At 33.5% G+C, this 22,323-nt stretch overlaps 2 protein-coding genes across 4 annotated transcripts; one reads left to right on the top strand and one right to left on the bottom strand.

Annotated features, from left to right (window-relative positions):
- Positions 1 to 1,044: 1,044 nt before the first annotated feature.
- On the top strand, positions 1,045 to 10,402 carry LOC114291803 (glycine-rich protein). The gene is made up of 7 exons (XM_028235673.2): positions 1,045 to 1,212; positions 1,338 to 1,401; positions 1,507 to 1,551; positions 5,112 to 5,144; positions 5,257 to 5,398; positions 9,653 to 9,713; positions 9,848 to 10,402. Exons 2-7 carry the CDS (start codon positions 1,362 to 1,364, stop codon positions 10,208 to 10,210), a joined length of 684 nt encoding a protein of 227 aa, XP_028091474.2. The 5' UTR covers positions 1,045 to 1,212; positions 1,338 to 1,361; the 3' UTR covers positions 10,211 to 10,402.
- A 1,113-nt stretch (positions 10,403 to 11,515) lies between these two features.
- On the bottom strand, positions 11,516 to 20,663 carry LOC114291801 (Syntaxin/t-SNARE family protein). 3 transcript variants are annotated; one of them, XR_003639493.2, is made up of 6 exons: positions 20,168 to 20,633; positions 19,887 to 19,998; positions 18,558 to 19,193; positions 18,298 to 18,487; positions 13,673 to 13,812; positions 11,516 to 11,902 (listed from the first exon to the last, which is right to left on the bottom strand). XR_003639493.2 is itself a non-coding variant. In XM_028235672.2 (5 exons), exons 1-5 carry the CDS (start codon positions 20,242 to 20,244, stop codon positions 13,787 to 13,789), a joined length of 1,041 nt encoding a protein of 346 aa, XP_028091473.2. In that variant the 5' UTR covers positions 20,245 to 20,663; the 3' UTR covers positions 13,408 to 13,786. The 3 variants fall into 3 exon arrangements, 1 of the variants encoding a protein (XP_028091473.2); XR_014365088.1 differs by having other exon boundaries at positions 11,746 to 12,132; XM_028235672.2 differs by lacking the exon at positions 11,516 to 11,902 and having other exon boundaries at positions 13,408 to 13,812; positions 20,168 to 20,663.
- Positions 20,664 to 22,323: the final 1,660 nt, after the last annotated feature.

Here is a 22,323-nt window from a genome sequence, read left to right as displayed (position 1 = left end):
GAACCCTATTTTCAAAACTGTATTTACTATCCATGTTGCTACTCACTGAGCTATCAGCTGACTTAGTAATTTATCATTTCTAGGTGTTAGAAGGACTTAGAGTGGACTCATGGCGTAGCGAGGACTCAATTGCATGGACCTCTAGGACATTCATTTATTTTGTTTTAGATTGTTATGTCAAGTTTGTGCATATATCTTTTTATTTTTATTGGGGTTCATTTATGATTATTTTGATACATGAGCTGTTTATATCCCATAAGTTTGGATGGTATTGATTACAGTTGGTTTTGTCATTTATACTTGTGGCATGTCACTGGATTGAGTTTGGTTATTTATTATCGGAATATTGTATAGTTGTTCAATGTGATTATGGATTCGTGTTTAGGCTTACGTGTGCCTTGGGCTAAGACCCTATAGGCCACTGCTGGGTTTGGGATGTGATAGGGACCGTCTAATTCACAGCCGCTTCAGATCTCTACCACATCAAATCTCCGATATCTGATCTCCGCTTGCATCGACGTCATTTCTCAGATTGGTTTGTCGTTGTGTCTTGCGGTGGCGATCAAGCTGCGCTAGAACTGGAGCAATTGATGATTGAAGCAATGTTTTGAAAAGGGAAGAACGAAGCTTCAAAATTCACACAAATAAACCAAAATTTAGAGACGTTTGAGAGCTTAGAGAGAAGAAAACAGGGAAACCCAACAAGCAAATCATCACTCAACAGCTTCAATGGTCTTTTTCTTACTGTCAAAGGATTTTTTTTTTATTATTCTCTATGGCCTCGCTTCATCGCCGTTGCTGTGATGTGTGGGTTAGGTTCTCAACTCAACTCTCAATGAAAAAAAAAAAAACTCAAAACGACGTCGCTTTAGACCATGGTAAGAAACGTCGCAGGAAAACACAACAAAGAATCCGGACTCATAAGAGAAATAGGTTTCTCTCCATTTCTCTCCACTTAAATTATCTAAACAAATAAAAAAAAATACATTATTTCCATTTTTTTTTATTTTTTGTCTTAATCACTCAATCCAAACATAAAAGAATTGTAGTGGTGTTTCGGTAATTCAGTTAAACCGAAGGGCTAGTGTTGAATTTCAGAGGAGTACCAAATTCCCCAATTAGTTCCACGTTCTCTCAGAAGTCTGGGGGTTTATCCGAAGCCCCTCTCTGCTTGCAATTTCGGAAGATTTCTGATTCGCTCTCTACATCTCTGTAAGTCTGAGACAACGCTCCTTTCATTCCCAATCTCTTTCTTCGACGAACAGTCACTTACATTCATACATACATATATATATAACGATAATCCAATTGTATTTATGTATATATGTGTATGATAGGAACTTGCTCATAGCTACAAAGCAATGGTGCTTACAAATTTCAATGGGACAGGGGTTGGATTTGGTACGCATAACCAACCATATTTACGCTTTATTTATTTACAAAGTTATATATATACATATATATCTGTATTATTGATTCTACGCATTCTTTGCGGACTGTACCAAGGTTTCGGAATTGGTTGCGGTTTCGGCGTCGGTTGGGGCTTCGGAGGTATGTATGTGTATCATAAGCTCCCTCTCTCTCTCTCTGGTGTATATTTCATTTTCAATTTGAATTTCTTTAAATTTTCATACATTTCATTTAGGGTTTCATTTTTATGTTTTTTTAGTCACTTGGTGATCGTAGGAATTAAGCACATATCCAATGGAATGCAGTTTATTTAAGTATATTGACAAGATTCTTGGAAAGAAGATATATGCATTTTCCTGATTTTATATTGGATTCAGATTCAGTGCAATATGGCATTTGCCTTAAATTTTATACTTCTGCTGCTGGAAAGAAAGTTGTGTGGTCCAAATATTGAATGTTTTCTCAATGGGTTACAGTTGCAAGAAATGAGAATGATGATCATGATATGATTTTTTGGTTGCTTGAGTTATCACACGATGCTCATAAAAATCTCATGTTACAATTGAAATTCCACTCTTGATTAGGGTGTGTGCTTTTTCACTTACATAATTCCAAAACTTATAAATCCCTTTTTTGGATCTTATGCTTGACCTTTTTCCAAAATTTGGGACATGAATGACTGCTCAATGTCAAAATGTGTGTTTAGGATTTACTAGGTATATTGGTTTCCCTTTTTTTTTTCTTTTTTTTTTTGCAATATTGAAAGCTTGGTGTTTTAATATATGGGGGCTTCTGTTACAATGCCACCAGTTTGGGTATTTTTGATTCCTATCTCTGAAAATAAGAAAATTATATTATTAAAGTTATTGGTAGATGTATGCTATGGTGTCTCATCTCTTCTTTTAAGAGAAGCAAGGATTACTAAATCCAGTTGTGCAAAGGATTTTCTGGAATTCTCCCGTATCTAGCTCCGTCTCTTTGTTTCGGATCCCCAAATGAAAAATAAGGTGAAGCTTGACTTTAGCTCTTTCGAAAAGAGGAAAATTGAATCATTGGAATGTCAAAGGTTTACCATGTAGTCATGAAGTTAATGTTGTAGGTGTGGGATTGGCGCCAATCGGAGAATATGATTGAAGCTAAATCAAAGTAACAGCTCTTCTACGTCAACTAAAATTTAGAAACACCGGGGGTGCCTATTTCTTAGTCGGAAAAAACCTAGTTAATGCTTTCAATTAGGCTCTGGGAAGAATCAGAGAACATTAGAAGTCTTTCCAAAGCATTAGCTAATAGTCTTAGTTGGGCATCTATTTGTCTCATACCCATAGGTGGAAGTTTGCCTAGATTTTGCTCTTGAAGAATTCTATCATTGGCATTTCTTGATTGGTTCAAGTGACTAATCTAGAATCCTAATTAATATTCAGTTTTATTCTTTTTCTCAACAATATTCTAAAGAAATCATAGAGAAAACTCCATGACTCCTATCCAATTCAAGTTTTTTGACTAAGAAGGACCATTTATAATCAATTTTGTATATAAGGTATTGGGGTTTGAGGAGAATGTGGTGCACAAATCTAAGAAAAAAATATAGCATGCTTAGAAAATGGGTGGCTAAAATAAGGATATTAAGATGGATGAATAGTGTTATAAAAGATAGAACAAAAAATGAATGCATTCGTGGAAGTTAGAAATGGCACTAATTATAGATAAGATGAGGGAAGGTCATTTGAGATAGTTCCATCACATGCAACATAGATCAACCTATGCATTGATGAGAAAGAGTAATTTGATCTCGATTGAAGGTGCTAAAAGGACCAGGGGGAACAAGAAAGACATTGATCAGAGAGGGAAAAAAGGACTTGGTTGTGTTGAATTTTACTCAGGATATGGTTTTGAACAGAGCTAACTGGAAAAAACAGATCCATGTAACTGATTGCAAATAATGGAACTTACAACAGTCTCATAATGGTTGTTCATTGCTGTTCATGCACTAGTTTCTATGAGGGTAACATTGTAGAAGAACTACTATATAGCACACTTCTAGTAAATAGTATGATGGACTGGGAGCACCATTGTGAACTTTTAAAATATATTTGTGGTGCTTGTCGATGTGTCATGAAGAATAAATAAATAAATTTAAGTCTATTGTGTGAGAGCCCACTGAATTTGAGCTTCAGATGGTAAATGCATAGAACAACTCATTAGATTGAGGGAAGTATGAAATGACATTAAAATTTGGTTAGAACTGGACTGGAAGGGAAGCATGTTCAATAGCATCCTATTTGGCTCATTGCTATGAAGGTTGGCTGTTTGATTACTATAGAGGAAAGGGCAGTTGTTAACCCTGGAAAAGCTCTAACACTCCTGTATGCTCTTTCATGGAAATTATTGGTGAGAATGACTTCAAGATTAAATCAAGAGAAACAAATGGTTGGAATGATAATTGTGCCTCTTGTTTTTTGTTATATTGGGAGCAAGGTTCTGAAAAGCGGCTACGGTCGTCGTAACAGTGGCAGTGGCACGGTTGCGGTTGCGGGGTGTAAAGGCCGTAGCGTAACGGTTGCGGTTATCGGAACCGTGAATTTTTTTATTTTTCGCACAATTTGAAAAAAACTTATTGATATGCACATTTTTTTCCATGATCATATCTATTGGGTTTTAAAATAAATATTGATCAATTTTTGTAAATTTTTAAGTTTGATCTAATATATTTCATATTTTTAAATCACTATAAACTGAGTTTTTTATATTTTATTTTAATAATTAATGACTTTATATTCTACAAAAAATCAATCACTAACTATTATATATAAGATAAACAATGACAAAAGTAAGAGAATAAATAAAAGCCTAAATATATATATATATATATTTTAATCAAGCCAAATAGATAATAACCACACTTATTATTATTATTATTATTATTATTATTATTATTATTTTCAAACAATATATAGATAGACACACAGAAACAAAATGGTTGAGTGATAGCAGCTGAATAGAATAGTATAGGTCTTACAGTTTTAACAAATCAATAACATGTTCTTCATCTTCCCTCTTCTTTCTCTCTATCTCTTGCTCCTCCATCTTCCCTCTTCTCTCTCTATATCTCTTCTCCCATTTTCAACTTTTTTTTTTTTTTTTTTGTGTGTTTTTTCAAAAGAAGCAATTCGGAACCGTTACATAAAGGTGCAAAACAGGCCGTTATGGCACCATTACGACCGCTATAGTGGCCGCTACGGCCGATACATCAGTGAATCTCAATCACATTGCAAAAGCAACCGTAACGGGTGGTGGTAACCATCACAATCGTTACATAACGGCGTTACGTAACGGTTGCAGTCGCTTTTTAAAACCTTGATTGGGAGTGATTTATATGTTATTTGAAATTTTCTGTCCTAATATCATTGATTGTGATGGGGGTTCAACTTTCTGTGCACATCCTTGGGTCCAGTCAATAAATATAACAAAAAAGCTTTTACACCTTATTTTAGTACTGAAATAGGTCAAACAGGTTGCACTCTCTATCAAGTCTTATAGACCTCATTTGATTCATAGACCTCGTTTAAACTTTCAATTATTTTCTGAGATTTCCGTCTTGGTTTCTTTGCCAGTTCTGATGTGCACATTGTAGTGGTACCTTGAAGATCTAATATCATTGCCAGCCAGCTTATTTGCTTATTGATGTTGTTAAATTGATGCAGGCATGCCTTTAAATTTCTTGGGTCTTGGTGCAGGTAAACAGTTGGAACTAGTTTTACTCAGCAATTTTGCACTTATATGAGTAATTTCTCTTATCATTGTTTTAATTATGTACTGAATAACTCATCAGAGTACTTATTTTTTAAGGTGGAGGCTGTGGAGTTGGACTCGGCATTGGATGGGGATTTGGGACAGCTTTTGGTAGTCAGTATCGGTCATCTAGGGTCACATTTCAAGGAATTGATTTTAACAATGAGGGTCAAACTGATGGTAAGGAGTCCACCAATTCATCAAGAAACCAATAATGTAATATGTCGATGCAATGACTCAATTCCTGTCGTAAGCATGGAGAAAGAAGTCACTGTGCAGCATTTAGACGCGTGGTTTGGAAAAGGTTAGTGGCATTTTGGAAGCTTTTTGTACTTGAATTGGAATTGAAAGGGTGGTATGCTAAACTCTCAGATCCTGTTGAAGTAACGAGACTAGCCAGTTTTTAGTTTTAAATTGTCTATCTCCTCATCACCCAAAGTGCAGTTGGAGAAAAATGGTAGTTTCCTGATTTTCTTCTTTCAGAAATTTTTTGATGGGTGACTATCTATACTATATTTTAGCTAGCTCATTACACCCAATTTTATAAATTTTTTTTTTATTACAATATTATCCCTTCCTAAAATTATCTTGGACAAAAAATATTAAAAAATTGTTAATAGAATTCCTTTTACACCCATCCCATTTATTCCCCCTTTCAACCACCACCATACTCCTTCACCATTCGCTGCCACCACCCTCTCTCCCTTCTCTCACTCGCTCCACCCCTATGCAACTCCTAATACCTCCACCATAGGAACATAAAAGAAAAAATTAACTAAAAAAATTTAGGAAAATCACAGTGAAGACATATATGATAAGTAAATAGATTTTATATAAAATTTTGATGTTTAGAAATTTTTTATTATTTTCATGTAGTCCCGTTCTATTTGAAAAAAAAATAATGCTTGGGATCCCCTTTTGGGGGTCACCCCCTCACCCCCCCTTTGCCACGTGGCGGGTGATGATTGGAGGAGCAGGAAAAAAAAGAAAAAGAAAAAGAAAAAGAATATGTAACCAATGAGAGAGAGAGGGGGTCAAAGGGGATGGGAAAAAAAGGGGGGATGAATCGTTGTTGAAAAAAATGGAATCAAAACTCCATTTGACTTTGTTATCAAACATCTTAGCTTGCTCAGATAATTAAGGTTGAACGCGACTAATTTTGCTAATTTTGGTCTGTATTTGTTTAACTTTGGTTGGCCGAACAAAAGGCCAAACAAAGCTCTCACCCAAAAAAATAAATAAAAATAAAAAGGGTTCCTATGAAAGGATCTTCCAAGTAAATACCATCCCAACGCTCTTCATTTCCTACTCCGTTGCCATCCTCCTCTATAATGATGGAAAGGAGATAGAAAGAGGAATGCAACAAGAGAGGAAGAGAATGGGGTATAAGGAGAGAATGTAAGATTAGAGATAAGGATATATTTGGTATTATGAGGGTGTAAAAAAATACTATTCAGCTTGTTTGGTTTCAATTTTTAAAAAACAGTTTTCAGAAAATTTTACTTTTTTATTTTTCATATTTTAATGTTTTCAATGAATTTTTTTAATATTTTAAGCAATTTTTTTTAAAAAAAAATTTTAGGCACACCTAATATAAACACACTTAGAAAGTATAATATTTGTGAAATTTTTTTTAAAAAAATATACTAAATACCAAAAAATATGAAAATTTAGTACATTTTTCATATTTTTGTATATTTATTAATTTTTTAAAATATTTTTTTCATAAATATTTTATTATTTAGATATATCTAAATAAAATGCATCTAAAAAAATAAAAAAATTACTTAAAATTTAAAAAATATTCACTAAAAATAAAAAAACACAAAAAATAAAAATTTTAATTTTTAAAAAATTGAATTCAGGAAATTGAAACTAAACTGATTAAAATTTTTATGGGGATATATTTTGAAAGTGAGCGTAAATGAGGTAAACAATGGTGTAAATATAATCACCCTTTTCTGATGGGTTGAACTTGCCTCCAATCGTATAAAAGGAGCAGGGTCGTGCAGTATGGACATGTAAAGACCACCACGTTAAATAAAATAAAAATTTGGTCCTATAATTTTAATCATGTGATTTTATCTTTTTTATTATTATTATTATTATTAAATTAGAGAAGTACGATTTTGTAAATAGATGTTATTTGTTGAAGATAAATATGATAAAATCATGTAGTTACAATTATTAGATCAATTATATTTTTTTATGAATACTTTACATGTAAGATGTAAAAATAAATAAATTAAATTATCAAAATAAAATCACATGACTCTTAACTTTACAAGTGAAGATAAGCAAAAAGTTATTTACTAGCTCTGACCTAACATTTGGTTGTATGCCAATCTTATAATAGACACATAATTATTGTCTAAAATATATATATATATAAACAAACTAATTATATGGCCTAATAGACTCTAGAATGACAAACTAATAAGATATGAAAAAAATTATAAATAAATAAAACAATCATAAAATAATTACATTACAGATAAAATTTTATTTTGTCAACTATTTCTTTGAAATGTAATTTCATAATATAATATAGACAGACCTACTAAATTATTTCTGCCAAATAGGCATTTTAGTTTCTGGATCAATGTGCATTTCAATATTGTACGACATCACGTGAACTAAATTGAATTGATTTGTAGCAGTGGCAAATTTTTCACTTTGTGACAAATTTTTTGTTAAAAAAAATTAAAATAAAATTCAAAACTGAGTCGAGTGCGGGTGCAGGTGCAGAGGGGGGCACGTGACCCCGGCCTTGATGTGCCATCACTAGGGGCGGAGCACATCAAGGCCGGGGTCACGGGCCCCCCTCCACACCCCCACCCCACTCAATTTTGAATTTTATTTTTATTTTTTTTTATAAAATGTATTTTTTTTTTCTTAACATGTTCTTTGACTAAGAATTTATTGTATTATTTACAATAAGTAGTTATTTGATATTTTGGGAATACTATGTGATATTATTTATATAGTAGTTTAAATCAATGGTATAGTGAAAAATATTATAGATTGGATATAATAAACTCATTATTTTCAAGTAATAATTTTATTACTTTACTATAGTAGTTTTTGTCTTTTTGACTAAAATATATAATTGACAAACGAGGCTTTACTATAGTATAATTTTATTAATTTTCTAACATTCTATTTTTGAAAAAAGGAAAAATCGGCCCATATTATGATAATTGAGAAAGATTACAGCAGAAATTAAGCGAATTTAAGCACAAAAATAAGAAGCAAGCTCTCCTTTTTTTATTATTATTTTGGGGGATCATTTTATCATGGGTGAATTATACATACACTCTTAGATTTTGCTTAAAATACGAATTATCTTTTATAATTTTGAAAATTATATTATGTTCCTTGAAGTTTATAATTTCATAACAAATTATACATTTTATTAATAAATCATAAAATCAATTAACTGTTTTTAATAATGTTGGAAATTTAATTTAATTCTTAATTTTTGTAATTTTATTATTGTATAGAAAGTCAATTAAGAATTTTATTTTTTCAATTACTTCTGTTAAATAAAAAATTTTGATAAAAAAATATTTATAATTTTTTAAATCATAATAAATAATTTATAATTTAAGTAAATATAAAATATATATATATATATATATATATATATATATATCTGTAACTTATCCTTTTAACATTTATATTTGCATTTAAATCAAAGAGAGAATGTGGCATGTGCGAGCAACAAACCATTCGTCAAATCTACCTCTCCTCCTAATCCAAACAAACTACTGGGGTGGGTGACGCGTGGCATGGCACGTGATAGCTACTACCTCTCCTCTCCAACCAAACGGTCAATGACAGGGGTGGGTGTTCAAAAACACAAATTAGTAGAACCCATAAATCCAACTAATTTGATTTGAAAATTGTTTAAATTAGTCTGGTTTTCGGCTCTAAAGCTTTGATTACGATTTCGAACAGAATCAGACCAGATCAGATCGAGACATATTTATTTATTATTTTTTATATTTTTATATGAAAACTATATTAAAATATAAAATATTTTTTATAAGATTTGATCACTAGTCATAATCGTAAAATTGATATATTCTAATCAACTTAACCAAACTAATTCTTATTAATTTGCTTAATAACATAAAATATATATCACATTTATTGTTATATAAAATTCCTATAACTATGAACCGAATCGAACTAAATCGGTTTCTATGGTTCGATTTTGGTTTGATTCTACATGTTGACCGTTCAGTAACGGTTTCAATTTGATAGAACCGTAAAAAATGGTTCAATTCCTCATTTACTCTAAAATCGGTCCAATCCAACCCATGTACACCTATTCACTTACCAAACCTGCTTCTACATATATGTCTATTGTTTTATTCATACCCAATCAGTTCTCTCTCTCTCTCTCTCTCTCTCCCCTAAACAAAATGGACAAAAAAAGAGTTTTCACAATTCCACAAGTTGCTGAACACAAATCCAAGGAGGATTGCTGGTTCATCATCAATGGCAGAGTAATCCTCACTTGCCAACACTTCTGTTTCTCTATGATACACATATTTATATATGAATACACTTAAAACATCATAACTACAAACACTTTAATGGGGTAGTTTTTTGGTTTAAATTTGAGTGAATGTTAATGCAGGTATTGGACGTGACGAAGTTTCTGGAAGAACACCCAGGAGGAGAGGAGGTTTTGATCGAATCAGCCGGAAAAGATGCAACAAAGAACTTTGAGGATATAGGACACAGCAAGGCTGCTAAGAACTTGATCCTCAAGTATCAGGTAGGGTACCTCCAGGGCTACAACATTCAAGAAGGCAATGACTCTAATGTTGAGATTGCTTCTAACAAGGAATCCAAGCCCAAAGAAATGAAAGCTTTCGTGATCAAGGACGATCCAGTGCCCAAGTATGCGGCTTTTCTCGAGTTCTTCGTGCCTCTGATAGTTGCCGCTGGCTTCTTCAGTTACCGCTACCTCACCGGAGCAGCCCAGTTCAGCTCTTAAAATGATTTTGGATTCTGGAATGGCTATCTCTGCTCTTAAATTACTATGATGATGTAGCTTGCATGATGACGTAGAAAACGTGATTTTAAGAAGGATCTATGATAATGTAGTGATTTGGTTTACTGATATGTTAATAAGGCTTATAATTGCCAATTTTAAGTATATATATATATAACCTAAAGCTTTCATGTCCTGGTAGGACCCTATGCATATAGCAGTGTCCTAGATCTAGCAGTGATGTTCACTGATGTTGTATGCATCTCCACCCCCTCTAAAGATGTTGAGGCAAAGGCATCTTTGAACCTATTTTAGTCGGAGTTGAGTCATCCTTATAGACACAGTTCCCTTCATGCAGGGTAAGACTATACATACATCCAACACTTCTTAGACACTACAGTGGTAGAAGTCCCGTATACTGGCTGCCCTTTTTAGGCAAAGGGATCCTTGACAGTTCAATTTTCAGATTCGAACGTGCAACAATTTGGCATGAATATGTTCATACAAAATAATAAGGTCAAGTTATTGCCAAAGCAACATAACTCTTACAAAAGTGACTGCCAAGCCAGTGGGTCTTTTCCTTATAAAAAAAGAAATGATGATCACTTTTTCATCTACAGGAAAAGGGAAAATGAAGAATAAGGTGTTCAGTTCCCTAAGATTGGATTTAACGCCCCAAAATTATTTTGTTAAAATTTGTATGCAAAATGGAGCTGATGATGAGTTCAGCCCACCATGACCTACGCTTAACCACTAGTAAAGACTCAGGCATACTGTTCCCAATAAAGTTGGGTTAAAATTTTTCCACTTGTAGGTGAACCTTTATTTTCCTTATATTTGTTAGCTATCAAAACTTCAAGCCAAGAAGACAAATTCAAGCATAATCCCCATTATTCTTTAAAATATGCAAAGGCTGCAACAGTCGAAACTAGCTTAAAATATCACAGCAGTACAAATTTTGAATAATTAAGAAAGCCTTGTTGACATGCTCTTAAGAATCGTGTGTAGAAAAGGCAACAAAGGGAGAGAGGGGGATAGGGAAGAAGAGACCTAAAACTGGCAGCACGACATAACAAACTGAGCATCTGAACTAGGGGAACAGTGAAAAGCTCATCAACTTCGAATATCGCTATCTAAGTCAGTAACCCTTGTACATTATAAGGAGGTTGTTTGACACCCCACTTACGAGTATATCTTCTCTCCCACTTTGGTTGCTGTATCTATATTCCAACTTTGGTTGCTGCATTTATATTCCACTATACAGACAAAAAAATCTCATTGATGTACTCTTCAAACTAACCAACAGGATTAGTCCAGTAAGAGCCCTTGCATCTCAGTACGAGGTTAAGAGTTCGATTTTGGAAATTGTATTTGCATTCTGATGTACAGATAAAATTGAAACTAACCAATATAAAAAAAACAGAACCATTGCACATCTCAGTAGGAAGAGGTCAAGGGTTCAACTCCGTCCACCACCATGTAATTCTTCTCTCTCACTTTGAAAGTTGTATTTGTATTCCGATGTACCCAAATAATAATAATAATAACTAAGGGCAGTACAGTGCACTTGAACTACGAGTACTCTATTCAAACTACCTTACACATGATTGAAGCGTTGATACAAACAGTTGATGCCAGCATTTGGAATTCTTGAACTACTCTTCAAGCACCCTTTATAATCACTTATTCAATTCCCTGTTTCATCATGTCAGTAATTTATCAAAATCAAAAGGAAACGCCATTCATACATGCGTACATGCATATGTGTGTGCCACAAAAGGCGGCTAGGCTCCTTTTCTGTACAAGCATTGAGCAGAAGACCTTTCTCAATAGGCCCAAGACGGAAGTTCACTCTGTCCATATTTATTCATCTTCCTAAGTCATGAACTAAATAAATAAAGTCATCATCCCCTGCCCTGCCATAACTGAACTGAGGAAGGACTGGTCAGTGTGTGCCACAAAAATAAGTACACCCAAAAAAAAAAAAAAGGTTCACCCATCGAGTTCAATACGTTATAAACAGGGGCAGAATGGCCCCTCCGATTTTTTACAATCTATTATTAAGGGGATGTTTGGGATGTTCTAAATAAGTACACTTTTTGACTTTTTATAATAAATAAAAAATATATGTAGAAAAGTAGAGAAAGTAGGTAGAAAAGTAGAGAGGAGATGTTGATTGATGTGACCCAAATAAGTGTATGTATGCAAAAAAAAATGCACTTTTTTAATGCCTGCCAAACAAGTACTAATTTTATATTTATGTATTCGTAAAATATATAATGGGATGATCTCTTAAATTTATTTTACCTTCTATTCCATTAATATTTCACAATGTATAATGAAAATGATCTCTAATTACTTTATATTTTAGATAATAACATCAATTTTATCGAGTCAATTTTATTGATATAAGAGATACATATCACTTATTTTTTAACTTCAAAAATAAAATGGCATATATACTTCTTATGCGTAATGCTAGAGAATCTAAAACTTCACCCCTAAATTTATTCACAGTGACATGGTAGGGATGGGGTCTTAGTTGATTGATTTTTAAACAATCAATGACATCTAATGTTCAATGTCATTGAGTATAAATTTAAGAGTTATGTTTTAAGAGTTTTAAGCATTTTTTACTTCTTATTTATTAGATTATATAAATCAATAGAATATCTTAAAACAATGGTCTAACCAATTGTATACTAACATCTAATAGTTCAAAACTTTTAAAAACTAAAAAACTATTTGTTAGATTTATTTAGTTAGTTTTCTCATGAAATACTTCTTTCACAACGTTTATATAAGAAATTAAGTTCAATTAGTAATGTACCAAAACTAATTCAGTATTTTTATGCATATAAAATGGCCCCTTCTGAACAAATTTTTTAGTTCCGCCCTTGGTTATAAATAAATATTTATATATACACATTGGAGACTGTAGCTTAGGAAGGGAAAATCTTGCATGTGGCAATACTTCCCTTGATATCCTAGTGAGATGCAGGAATTTTGGCTAACTGAACTATTCCATAAATAATTTTAAGCATTAAAGAAACCTTTGATAATTGACTGAACGATACACTACACTACTTTTTTCCCTTTGCAGTCACCGAGCGAAACAAAAAGATGGAATGAATAACAGAAGACTATTCAAGGTTCTACATGCTACACCAATAGTTCTATAACTACAAAACACAAATGCAGATCAAGAAAAAATTAACTATATACATCAACAACAAAAAACTGCAAGTGGCAGAAATGTGGATTTTTCTGCTTTTTAGGAATACAATGTGGACCAAAATCATCAGCTATCCCCTTGGTTCATATGATAATAATACTACAGAATTTACAGGTCAAGAAAATCAAACTGGGAAAGAAGTGGATGAGGCTATTACCACAGCATCACAGTAAAATTATGACCATCGACATTCAACATTATATGGCATCAAATAGAAGACAAAAACACACCTGCCTTGATCAGCTATCAGCATGAAGAATGTGCAACACTGTTTTGGGACTTGTCCACCCCCACATACTTGCTATCAATGACAAAATGCTGAATGAAGAACCTACTGCTGCTCCTTAAATTGCATGCAACGCAAATAAAACTGCATGGAGAACCAATACCGAATTAAGACTCCAAAAAACAAAATAACTCAAAGAGAGAGAAGAAAACAACATTGAAAAGCACTATATATTCAAAACTTGGGAGGATGAAAGCCAGTATTCCAAAACACATATATGGAATACAAATTATAGTTATTTTCACACACAAAAACAAGCACGTACATACAACACGCACACCATCATCTCTTTTTTAACAGATGGAACCAAAGTAAAAAGAGTGCTTACCAATTGAATTTTAAGTGAAACTATTTACAATGTGCTATGTCATCACTCATCAGGTCACCTCACAATTTGCTTGACTATCGGTGATGAGACCTAGAAAAAGCTGCTGCTAGCAATCTTAAAAGCGAATTTCTAATGATTCATCTCATAACTTCCAAGAAAATTTCTCCTTCCAATAAAAACATTCCAAATCCTGACTATTTTTATTAAGAATAATATATTGTTGAACAAGCATTATTGGGAAGTGTTTGGGTGTGCAACCCCTATGCAACTTGGCATAAGTTCTCACAAATATACGTAAGTCACCTCACAAAATCACGTAACTTAAACACAAATTCACGTAAGTTAACCCATAAAAATTTGAAAAAATCACAATTTGGTGTAAGTTCTTACAAACATACATAAGACACTTCACAAAATCGCATAACTTAAACACAAATTCACGTAAGTTAACCTATAAAAATTTGAGAAATCACAACTTGGCATAAGTTTTCACAAACATACGCAAGTCACCTCGCGAAATCACGTAACTTAACACAAATTCCCATAAATTAACCCATAAAACATGTTGCAAGTTTTCACAAAAATGTGTACCTTAAATCACAAAAATACATAAGTAAATGGCATACAGTATGCCCTGCACACTCAAGACTTTTCCTTCCAGGGAAGTCCATGAAAAGCAATCTAATGCAATTGAGATTGGGAACAAACTTAGGTTGCCATGCTCAACTGATATATTTCACCTAGAATATGAAGAGTGAGGTTTCTGCCGAAGGAATGCCCCTAGCACTACAACTGAAGCTAAGGCACCACGGCATTAACCTATAGTTGGGACAAACATGGTTCAACCCACAAGGAAGCGTATAGGACACGCATCCTAGTACTAGTGATCCGTGTGAATTAAGTTCTATATAGTGTGGAAAGTTGGCCCTAAGGTGACCGAAGTAGGGCCTTCTAGTAAGATGATAGGCATTACTGATATGGCAGGGGACCACTAGAGGTGGAGGAAGAGAGTTGAGCAATCTTGAGAGAAAAAAATAATGGCAATTGAGAAGTCTGGTTCTTTCCGGAGGAGCTAAGTTGTCGAGGGTAATTAGAAAGTAGGAAGCCTCAACTCATGCAATGAGATCCGATGAACCACTGGGGGACAATTCACTTCTGGATTGGTGGCTCAACCCTCCTTAATTCAATATTGTGGAGATATTCCATCCACCATTGTGTCCACTAATCAAGCCTCGAGGATCCGCAGTCGTATCATGAGGTCTGTAGTGGTAGGTATGATACACTTTGAAAGTTGCATCAAAGGGACTCCAATGATAGGTATGATATGTTCTTCAGAGTGTCATATGTCTTGGTCAACACCTCTCTCTTAGACTCGTCAAGGTGGATCCACTTGAGGAGGTGGGCTAGACAACCTTGACGATCCTTCAACTTTAGCCTCCAAGCCAGGAGTCCTTTAGTAATCGCGAACAGGGGTTTACTAGGCCTTAATCACAACCTAAGCGACAATGGGCAATGCTAGGATGCTCATGGAGAGTGGGACACCACTCGGTAGCATTCTCTAAGTGAGCTAAGCAAGCCGAGTGGGTGCCAGGGGTGTGCTATAGCTCAATGTGTGGGGGAAAAATAAAAGCATGAAGCCAGTGAACCAAAGTCTTTAAGATGAGATGAAGCTTGCTACACAAAGGAGATTAAGTTTCCGTACAATATTAGGATTTAAATTCCTATTTTAAAATAGGGTTTCTAGCCTATAAATATTAAGGTCTTTGCATTGTAATATTTAGCTTTGGAATAATATATTGTGTTTAAGGTTGTGGTTGTTGTGTTAGGGTTGTGGCTCTTTTCTTCTTCTCTATTCTTCTTTTCTCCTCTTCCCTGCAGCATTTTAATCAAGAGGTTTCAACAGTGTTTTTTGGTGAGGAGAATAGAGAAGAATATAAATTAGAGGGAAGAAAGATGATAGAGAGAAGAGAGGAGGAAAGAGAAAAAATGTGAGAAGAGAGCAGAGAGATTGAATTGGAGAGAGAACCATGTAAGAAGAAAGAAAAAAGTGGGTCTTTGAGAAATGTATATGCTGCTTGCTTACGTTGGGAATTGGAAAAAGGATAAACTATAAGAAATGAGAGCAGTGACGCGTGTAATGAATGGGGGTGAGAAAGAGGTATGATAAATTGCTTTCATTTGGAAGTAAGAATAATGAATACATTGAGGCAGACTTTGCCGCTTTTGTCTTTACAGGGAAGTGAGAATGAATAGATGTAGAGAAAGTCATTTGTTATACATTTGTTAAATGATAATATATATATTTATATACATGAGAGAAAAAAATGGCATTTTTTTTTCAATTGAACCGCTACATACCAGATCTAGTAAAATAGCAGACCAAAATTAATCGGTTTGGTGGGTTTTGGTTGGTTCAATCGGTTTGATCAGGTTTAATGCCAAGCAGAGGAAGATAAAATGAAAATCTCTCACAGCATCCATCCAGATTTTCATTCAGTTCCATTATGATCCTAAACATCCAAAACATATTTAAAATACCTGAAACAAATTCTATGGGCAGATGGTAGGCACAAAATGAAAATATCTAGGCAGCGTTTGGTTTACTTTTCAAGCTCAACTCTATTTGTAAATCATGATTTGGATTAAACATATTAACCAAACATATTTTCAAAACACAACTCAAAATTACTTTCAAAACTCCTTTCTTCTCTTTTTTTTTTAATTATTTTTCATCAATCAATCGATCACTTTTTCTATCTCCTCTCTCCTCTCTCCTCTCTCCTCTCTCCTCTCACATTTCTCACATTCTATACATCAATCAATCAAAAAAAATAAAAAAATTACAAATCATCTTAAAACCAGTGTTTTAAAAAGCACACTCAGGCGCGCGCCTAAGCTCAAGGCGAGGCAAGGCGCAGCTTTGCACCTCAGTCATGGTGAGGCGAGGCGAGGCGAGGCGACACAGGCAATGAGGCGAGCGCCTTATTACGAAGCGCAAGGCGAGCGCCTTGTGCGCCTCGGCTTTCTTCCACTCCAACAGGTTCTGCTCTCTTCTCCTCTTCTCCTCTTCTTCTCTTCTCTGCTTCTTCTCCTCTCTTTGCTTCTTCTCTTCTGCTTCGTCTTCATCTTCGTCTTCGTCTTCTCTTCCCTTCTTTCGTTGTCTTCTTCTCGCTTCTGTCTCGCTCACCATCGGTCTCTCTCACCATCGGTCTCTCTCTCTCTCGCCTTCTCTCTCGCGATCGCAATCTCTCTCTCTCTCCTGTCTCGTTCACGATCACTCTCTCTCGCGCGTTCTCTCTCGCGATGGCGATCTATCTCTCTCTCTCTCTTCTGTCTCTCCCTTTATCTTCTTAATTCATATATATATATATAATATTATATAATACCTATTATATAATATATAATATATAATATACAATATACTTATAATATATAAAATAATTTATTTATATATATAATATCATACAATACCTATTATATAATATATAATATACTTATAAATAATATGTAAAATGAAATACATTAATTATTTAAAAATAAACACATGTATATAAAATAAAATAAAAAAATTAATTAAAACACATTATTTAAAAAATATAATAAATAAATAAAATAATATATATATATATTAAAAAATTAATTTTTTTTTCTTCTTATTAAAAAAATTAATAATATACATATTAAATATTTGTTTATGTTGAAAATTGTGCTTTATTAATATTTTGCTTAACTTTTATAACTTGCGCCTCGCTTTGGTGAGGCACACGCCTCGCCTCGCACCTCAGGGCATAGGCTCCAGGTGACCTTGGCGCCTCGATGCGCCTAGGGCTTTTTAAAACACTGCTTAAAATTATTTTCAAAACTCATAACCAAACAAATTTTCTCTTTTCAAATCATAATTCAAAAACTTATAACTCAAAACACAACTCCACACTCAAAATCACAATTTTAAAACTAAATCAAACGAACAGTATTTGCTTAACTGTCTCATTCCCATCAAACATATATAAATGTAATGCATACTTTACATATGTGCATATAACCTATATAAGCAGACTGGCAATAAATTTTAACAGCTCAATAATTTCAGCTACATTTTACTGAACCTTGCTGACAATTCACACGCTGCATGTAAATAAGCATAATTGCAAATATATTGTGAAATATTATAATCCAATAAAAAGATAACAATCAACCTAGTTACAGAAAACAATATATGGTTAGAGTTCAAGAAAGCTCACCAATCAAGCAAAGAACAACAATCCAAAAAACCATTTGAATAGGCCGACTATATTGCATTTGATACTGAGACCTTTGAAGCAGTCTCTGAATAGCTCCATACCAACTATAGAGTTGCTTGTCATAGCAGTCATCACAACCAGATGAACCATCAAGGCAACTCTTACTTTTTTCGCAACATGCATTAACACCCTGTGCAGAGAAAGCAGGAATATAAGCATTGGCAACATACTACATGAATATGGAAATCAAGAAGTAATACCCTTGTCAATGGCAGAGATTGTGATGTACTGTCAGCTTCTTGGGGATGATCCATATTCTTCAATTTCCTGTACCCATTTTTTGGCCACTTCAGCTTAGATGCGGCCTCCATCGTATTTAGGAACCCTGAAAAACTGGGTATCTTTCGAGGGGATGGCCCAATGTGTCCAGAGGAACTCTGAGGGAAAGCATCATCAGTAACAGCAATCTTCCAGGAACCAATATCAGCACTAGCACTTGCCGTCCTGCGATGCCCAGGCAACTTCTCCTCCATAGCCTCGACTAGATTGCACTCCAGTAAATGATGTGAATTCTTTGAACACTCGTGCGTTAACTGTTTATCAGTCTCTTGTGGGTTAGCCAATAGTTCAGCCTGGACATTAATTTTTGGAGAAGTTTTGTCCGCGTGCATTGCTGGTCCCGAAAGAAACATTGCAAGTTCGTGGGATTCTCCTTCATCCAATCGCACCCATGGCAAAGGTGGCTTGCCGTCTGAAATGGATAATTCCCGCAATGAACTCTCAGTTTTTGAAATTTGGCACCCAATTGCATTTACGAATTCACAATGCCTCTCTTTGGCATCATCAGCTAAGATACTATCGTAACTAGACTTGACAGCCCGTTCAAATTCCTCCAACTGCATGAACAGCAGAATAAGCAATTCATCATTCATTATGCAAATATGGGATCAGCCCAAAAACACCCTTTGTTCCCACAACCAAGGACAGACCTAGGGGTGGCAAGCAGGAGCAATCACCACCCCTATGATTTCAAAAAATCTGCTCACTATACTAGTATTATTAGCTACTAATTATTTCCAAAATATATAGCCTTGCCCCCTTTAGATTTTTACTTTATTTTAAATAAATTTCATCTCATTCTACCTTTCACTTTCTATGTCCCTACATGATACATCCTAATTCATACATTAACATATGATCAAAGTATTTGAATAAAGAGAAAGATTAAAGTTTCAAAATATTCAGTGTTAAACACGACAACAACCATTTAAATTTCTTAATTAAATTGTGTGTACACATAGATGTCCTTAACACAAGAAAACAAGCTCATTTATATATATATATATATATATATATATATATATATATATATATATATATATATATTTATTAATTTTTCATTTCTCATGCCGTTACAAATTAATATTGCAGTTTTTTTCCCCCCAAAATTCTTGTTAGTGTATATGTTCGTCCCCTCTAGGTTAGAATCCCGAGTTTATCTCCGCCCACAACCCAACCTAAACCAACAACAACAGAAATATATATATATATATATATATATCACGGAGAGAAGGTGAGGTGGAGATGACCTGCCATTTGGTAGTGCCGATGGCAGTACGAAGGTCCCTACGAAGTTCTTCAGAATTCCACTTACTGGAATCTTTCATTGAGTGAATCCACGTCCTATAAGTCGATTCCATCCTTCATAACATAATAGACAGCAAAACATTAACAAGAAACAATCAATAATCTCTCATTAATATGCAACAAAATCTACACATTCATCTGCATAAACATAAAACCAATCTAAAAATGCGCAAGGCAATCAAAATCAAAACATAAAAACCCTAGGTGGGCAATGAAACGTCACCTGTCGGCGGATTCCTGGACCTCCTCCGCTGCAGAGAAGAACGGATCCTTTTCCCACCGGTCAAAATGCGACGCCATATCTATGTTCACAAGCTTTTCTTACCAAAATCTGTATAATTTGGGGAGAATCTATGAAAGTTTTGAAACTTCCAAAAGACAAATGTCAGAATCTGTCAAAATATCAGCACAAGGTCTCCAGAAACAGCAATACAACAAACCGATGGATCATTGGCTTCAACAATAGGAAGGCCTGCTTTGGTTGAGAATTTTTTTTTATTTTTTATTTTTTATTTTTTATTTTTTATTGTAATATGAGAGAAATATTTTCATGTCTCTTCTCATAATAGATAGAGAGAGGGAGGGAGAGGGAAATAAATGATTGGCTGCGGAGAAGAGTAGTTTACGTTTTACACCGCATCCATAGATCGAGGTCGATTACGGTTTCGTCAACGGAGCCGTTCGATTATGTTTGTCGTGGCAGTTGGGACTTTCTCCTTAAAAAATATAAAATGTCTTAAAAATTTTAGGGTAAATTACATTTACACCCCTGAAGTTTGGGTTTAATACATATCACCCTTAACGTTTGGAAATTACACTAACCCCTGTCATTGTAATTATTTAGACGGAATGAAGGCATTAAACTCATGCAGTTTCTCTTTTTTTGCTTTGCTTTATTTTCTTTTCTTTTTTTTTCCCTTTCTTTCACTTTTTTTTTAATGTAATTTATTCTGTTTTTCTACTAGAAATTACATTTTATATAAGCAGAGGATTTATAAAATGAGAGTATTAACCACAGGAGTGGAAATATAATTTCTAAAATGTCAAGAGATGAATAGTAATTAGACCAAATCTCAAGAGGTGTCAATATAATTTATCCATAAAATGTCTTAGCGTAAGACTTGAAAAATTATTAGTAGATTTATGAGTATTTGTTTTGGGGGGTATGTAATGTTTATGAGGCGTGGCTATGTGCTTAATTAATCACAAATTATTATATTTCGTTATGTTTTTTAATTATTCAATACAAAATCATGGATCTCGCTATCGATTATAATACATATAAAAGTACCACGTGGCGTTGTCCCCGAACTAATCAACTCATACCATGCAAGTTCATGTACCGCACCTATGTGAAACATTTTGTAAAAAATTTGATAGAATTTTTCATATTTCTAACATTACTCTTAAAAAAATTAGGGAAATTATATATCAATGACATACAAAAAAATATATTTATAAAAAATAATAAATATTATAAATATTAATAATTGAAATCATAATTTTTTATTTTTTTTATTAATTTTTTTTTTCTAATGACACTGATGTGTAATTTCTCAAAAATAATAATAATAATAAGTCAAACAAAAGTTAATTTTTTTTTTATTCACTTTTTTTTTTGTGATGAATATGAATTTTTTTATTCACTCTATAAAGTCAAATATTTGTTTTCATTTACATTACTTTATTATACATTTCACTATAAAAAAAAATTAAAATAAATTTAAATGTTAGATTTTTGGAATTTTTTTTTTAAGGTTCCTGAAATTAAGATTTTATAAGATAAAGGACATGTAATATTTTAATAGTAGTTGGAGTCCCTCGACATTTTTACAAAAAAAAAAAAAAAAAAAAAAATCGACTAAAAGATTTTGGCCTGAATCAGCGAAATTTTGATCTCGACACAGAGAAATTTCAAAATTTCTCTAACTTGCTTATAAAATTTCTTTGCAAATGTAGTCAAAGAAATGTACTCTTGTGTATTTGATTTTCACTAGACACATTACACACCTATATGTTGATTTCTTTGACACAGATTTTCTCTGAAATTTCTCTTCTATGTTGATCTTCTTTGATTGTCACACACTAGTAATCTGACTTGCATATAAAATTTTCCTGCAAACGTAGTCAGCGAAATTTACATTCTCTGCAAATGTAGTCAGAGAAATTTACTTGCAAGTTGATTTCTCTAGCACATTTGATTTTCTTTGAAAGTTTTTTACAGATGTAGTCAGAGAAATTTACTTGCATATGGATTTCTTTGGCACATTTGATTTTCTCTGAAATTTCTCTACCATTTTGATCTTCTTTGGGCATCACACACTTGCATGTCCAGAGAAAATTACAAATTACAAATAAAAGTCTAAAGAAAATTACAAA

This window comes from Camellia sinensis, chromosome 3, assembly GCF_055761805.1.
Source record: "Camellia sinensis isolate YWXY chromosome 3, ASM5576180v1, whole genome shotgun sequence".
In the NCBI taxonomy this organism is placed as follows: Eukaryota; Viridiplantae; Streptophyta; class Magnoliopsida; order Ericales; family Theaceae; genus Camellia; species Camellia sinensis.
This window is presented reverse-complemented; position numbering and strand designations above follow the sequence as displayed.

What these genes read in the sequence shown, in the direction of transcription:
- LOC114291801 (XM_028235672.2), bottom strand. Translation starts at nt 20,244, where the DNA reads ATGGCGTCGCATTTTGACCGGTGGGAAAAGGATCCGTTCTTCTCTGCA. An exon ending in TCGGCACTACCAAATGGCAG is followed by an intron (nt 19,194 to 19,886) that starts GTCATCTCCACC and finishes CTGTTCATGCAG; the next exon opens with TTGGAGGAATTTGAACGGGC. An exon ending in TGTTGTTCTTTGCTTGATTG is followed by an intron (nt 13,813 to 18,297) that starts GTGAGCTTTCTT and finishes TTCTCCATGCAG; the next exon opens with TTTTATTTGCGTTGCATGCA.
- LOC114291803 (XM_028235673.2), top strand. Translation starts at nt 1,362, where the DNA reads ATGGTGCTTACAAATTTCAATGGGACAGGGGTTGGATTTG. An exon ending in TGGGACAGGGGTTGGATTTG is followed by an intron (nt 1,402 to 1,506) that starts GTACGCATAACC and finishes GACTGTACCAAG; the next exon opens with GTTTCGGAATTGGTTGCGGT. An exon ending in TTTCTTGGGTCTTGGTGCAG is followed by an intron (nt 5,145 to 5,256) that starts GTAAACAGTTGG and finishes TTATTTTTTAAG; the next exon opens with GTGGAGGCTGTGGAGTTGGA.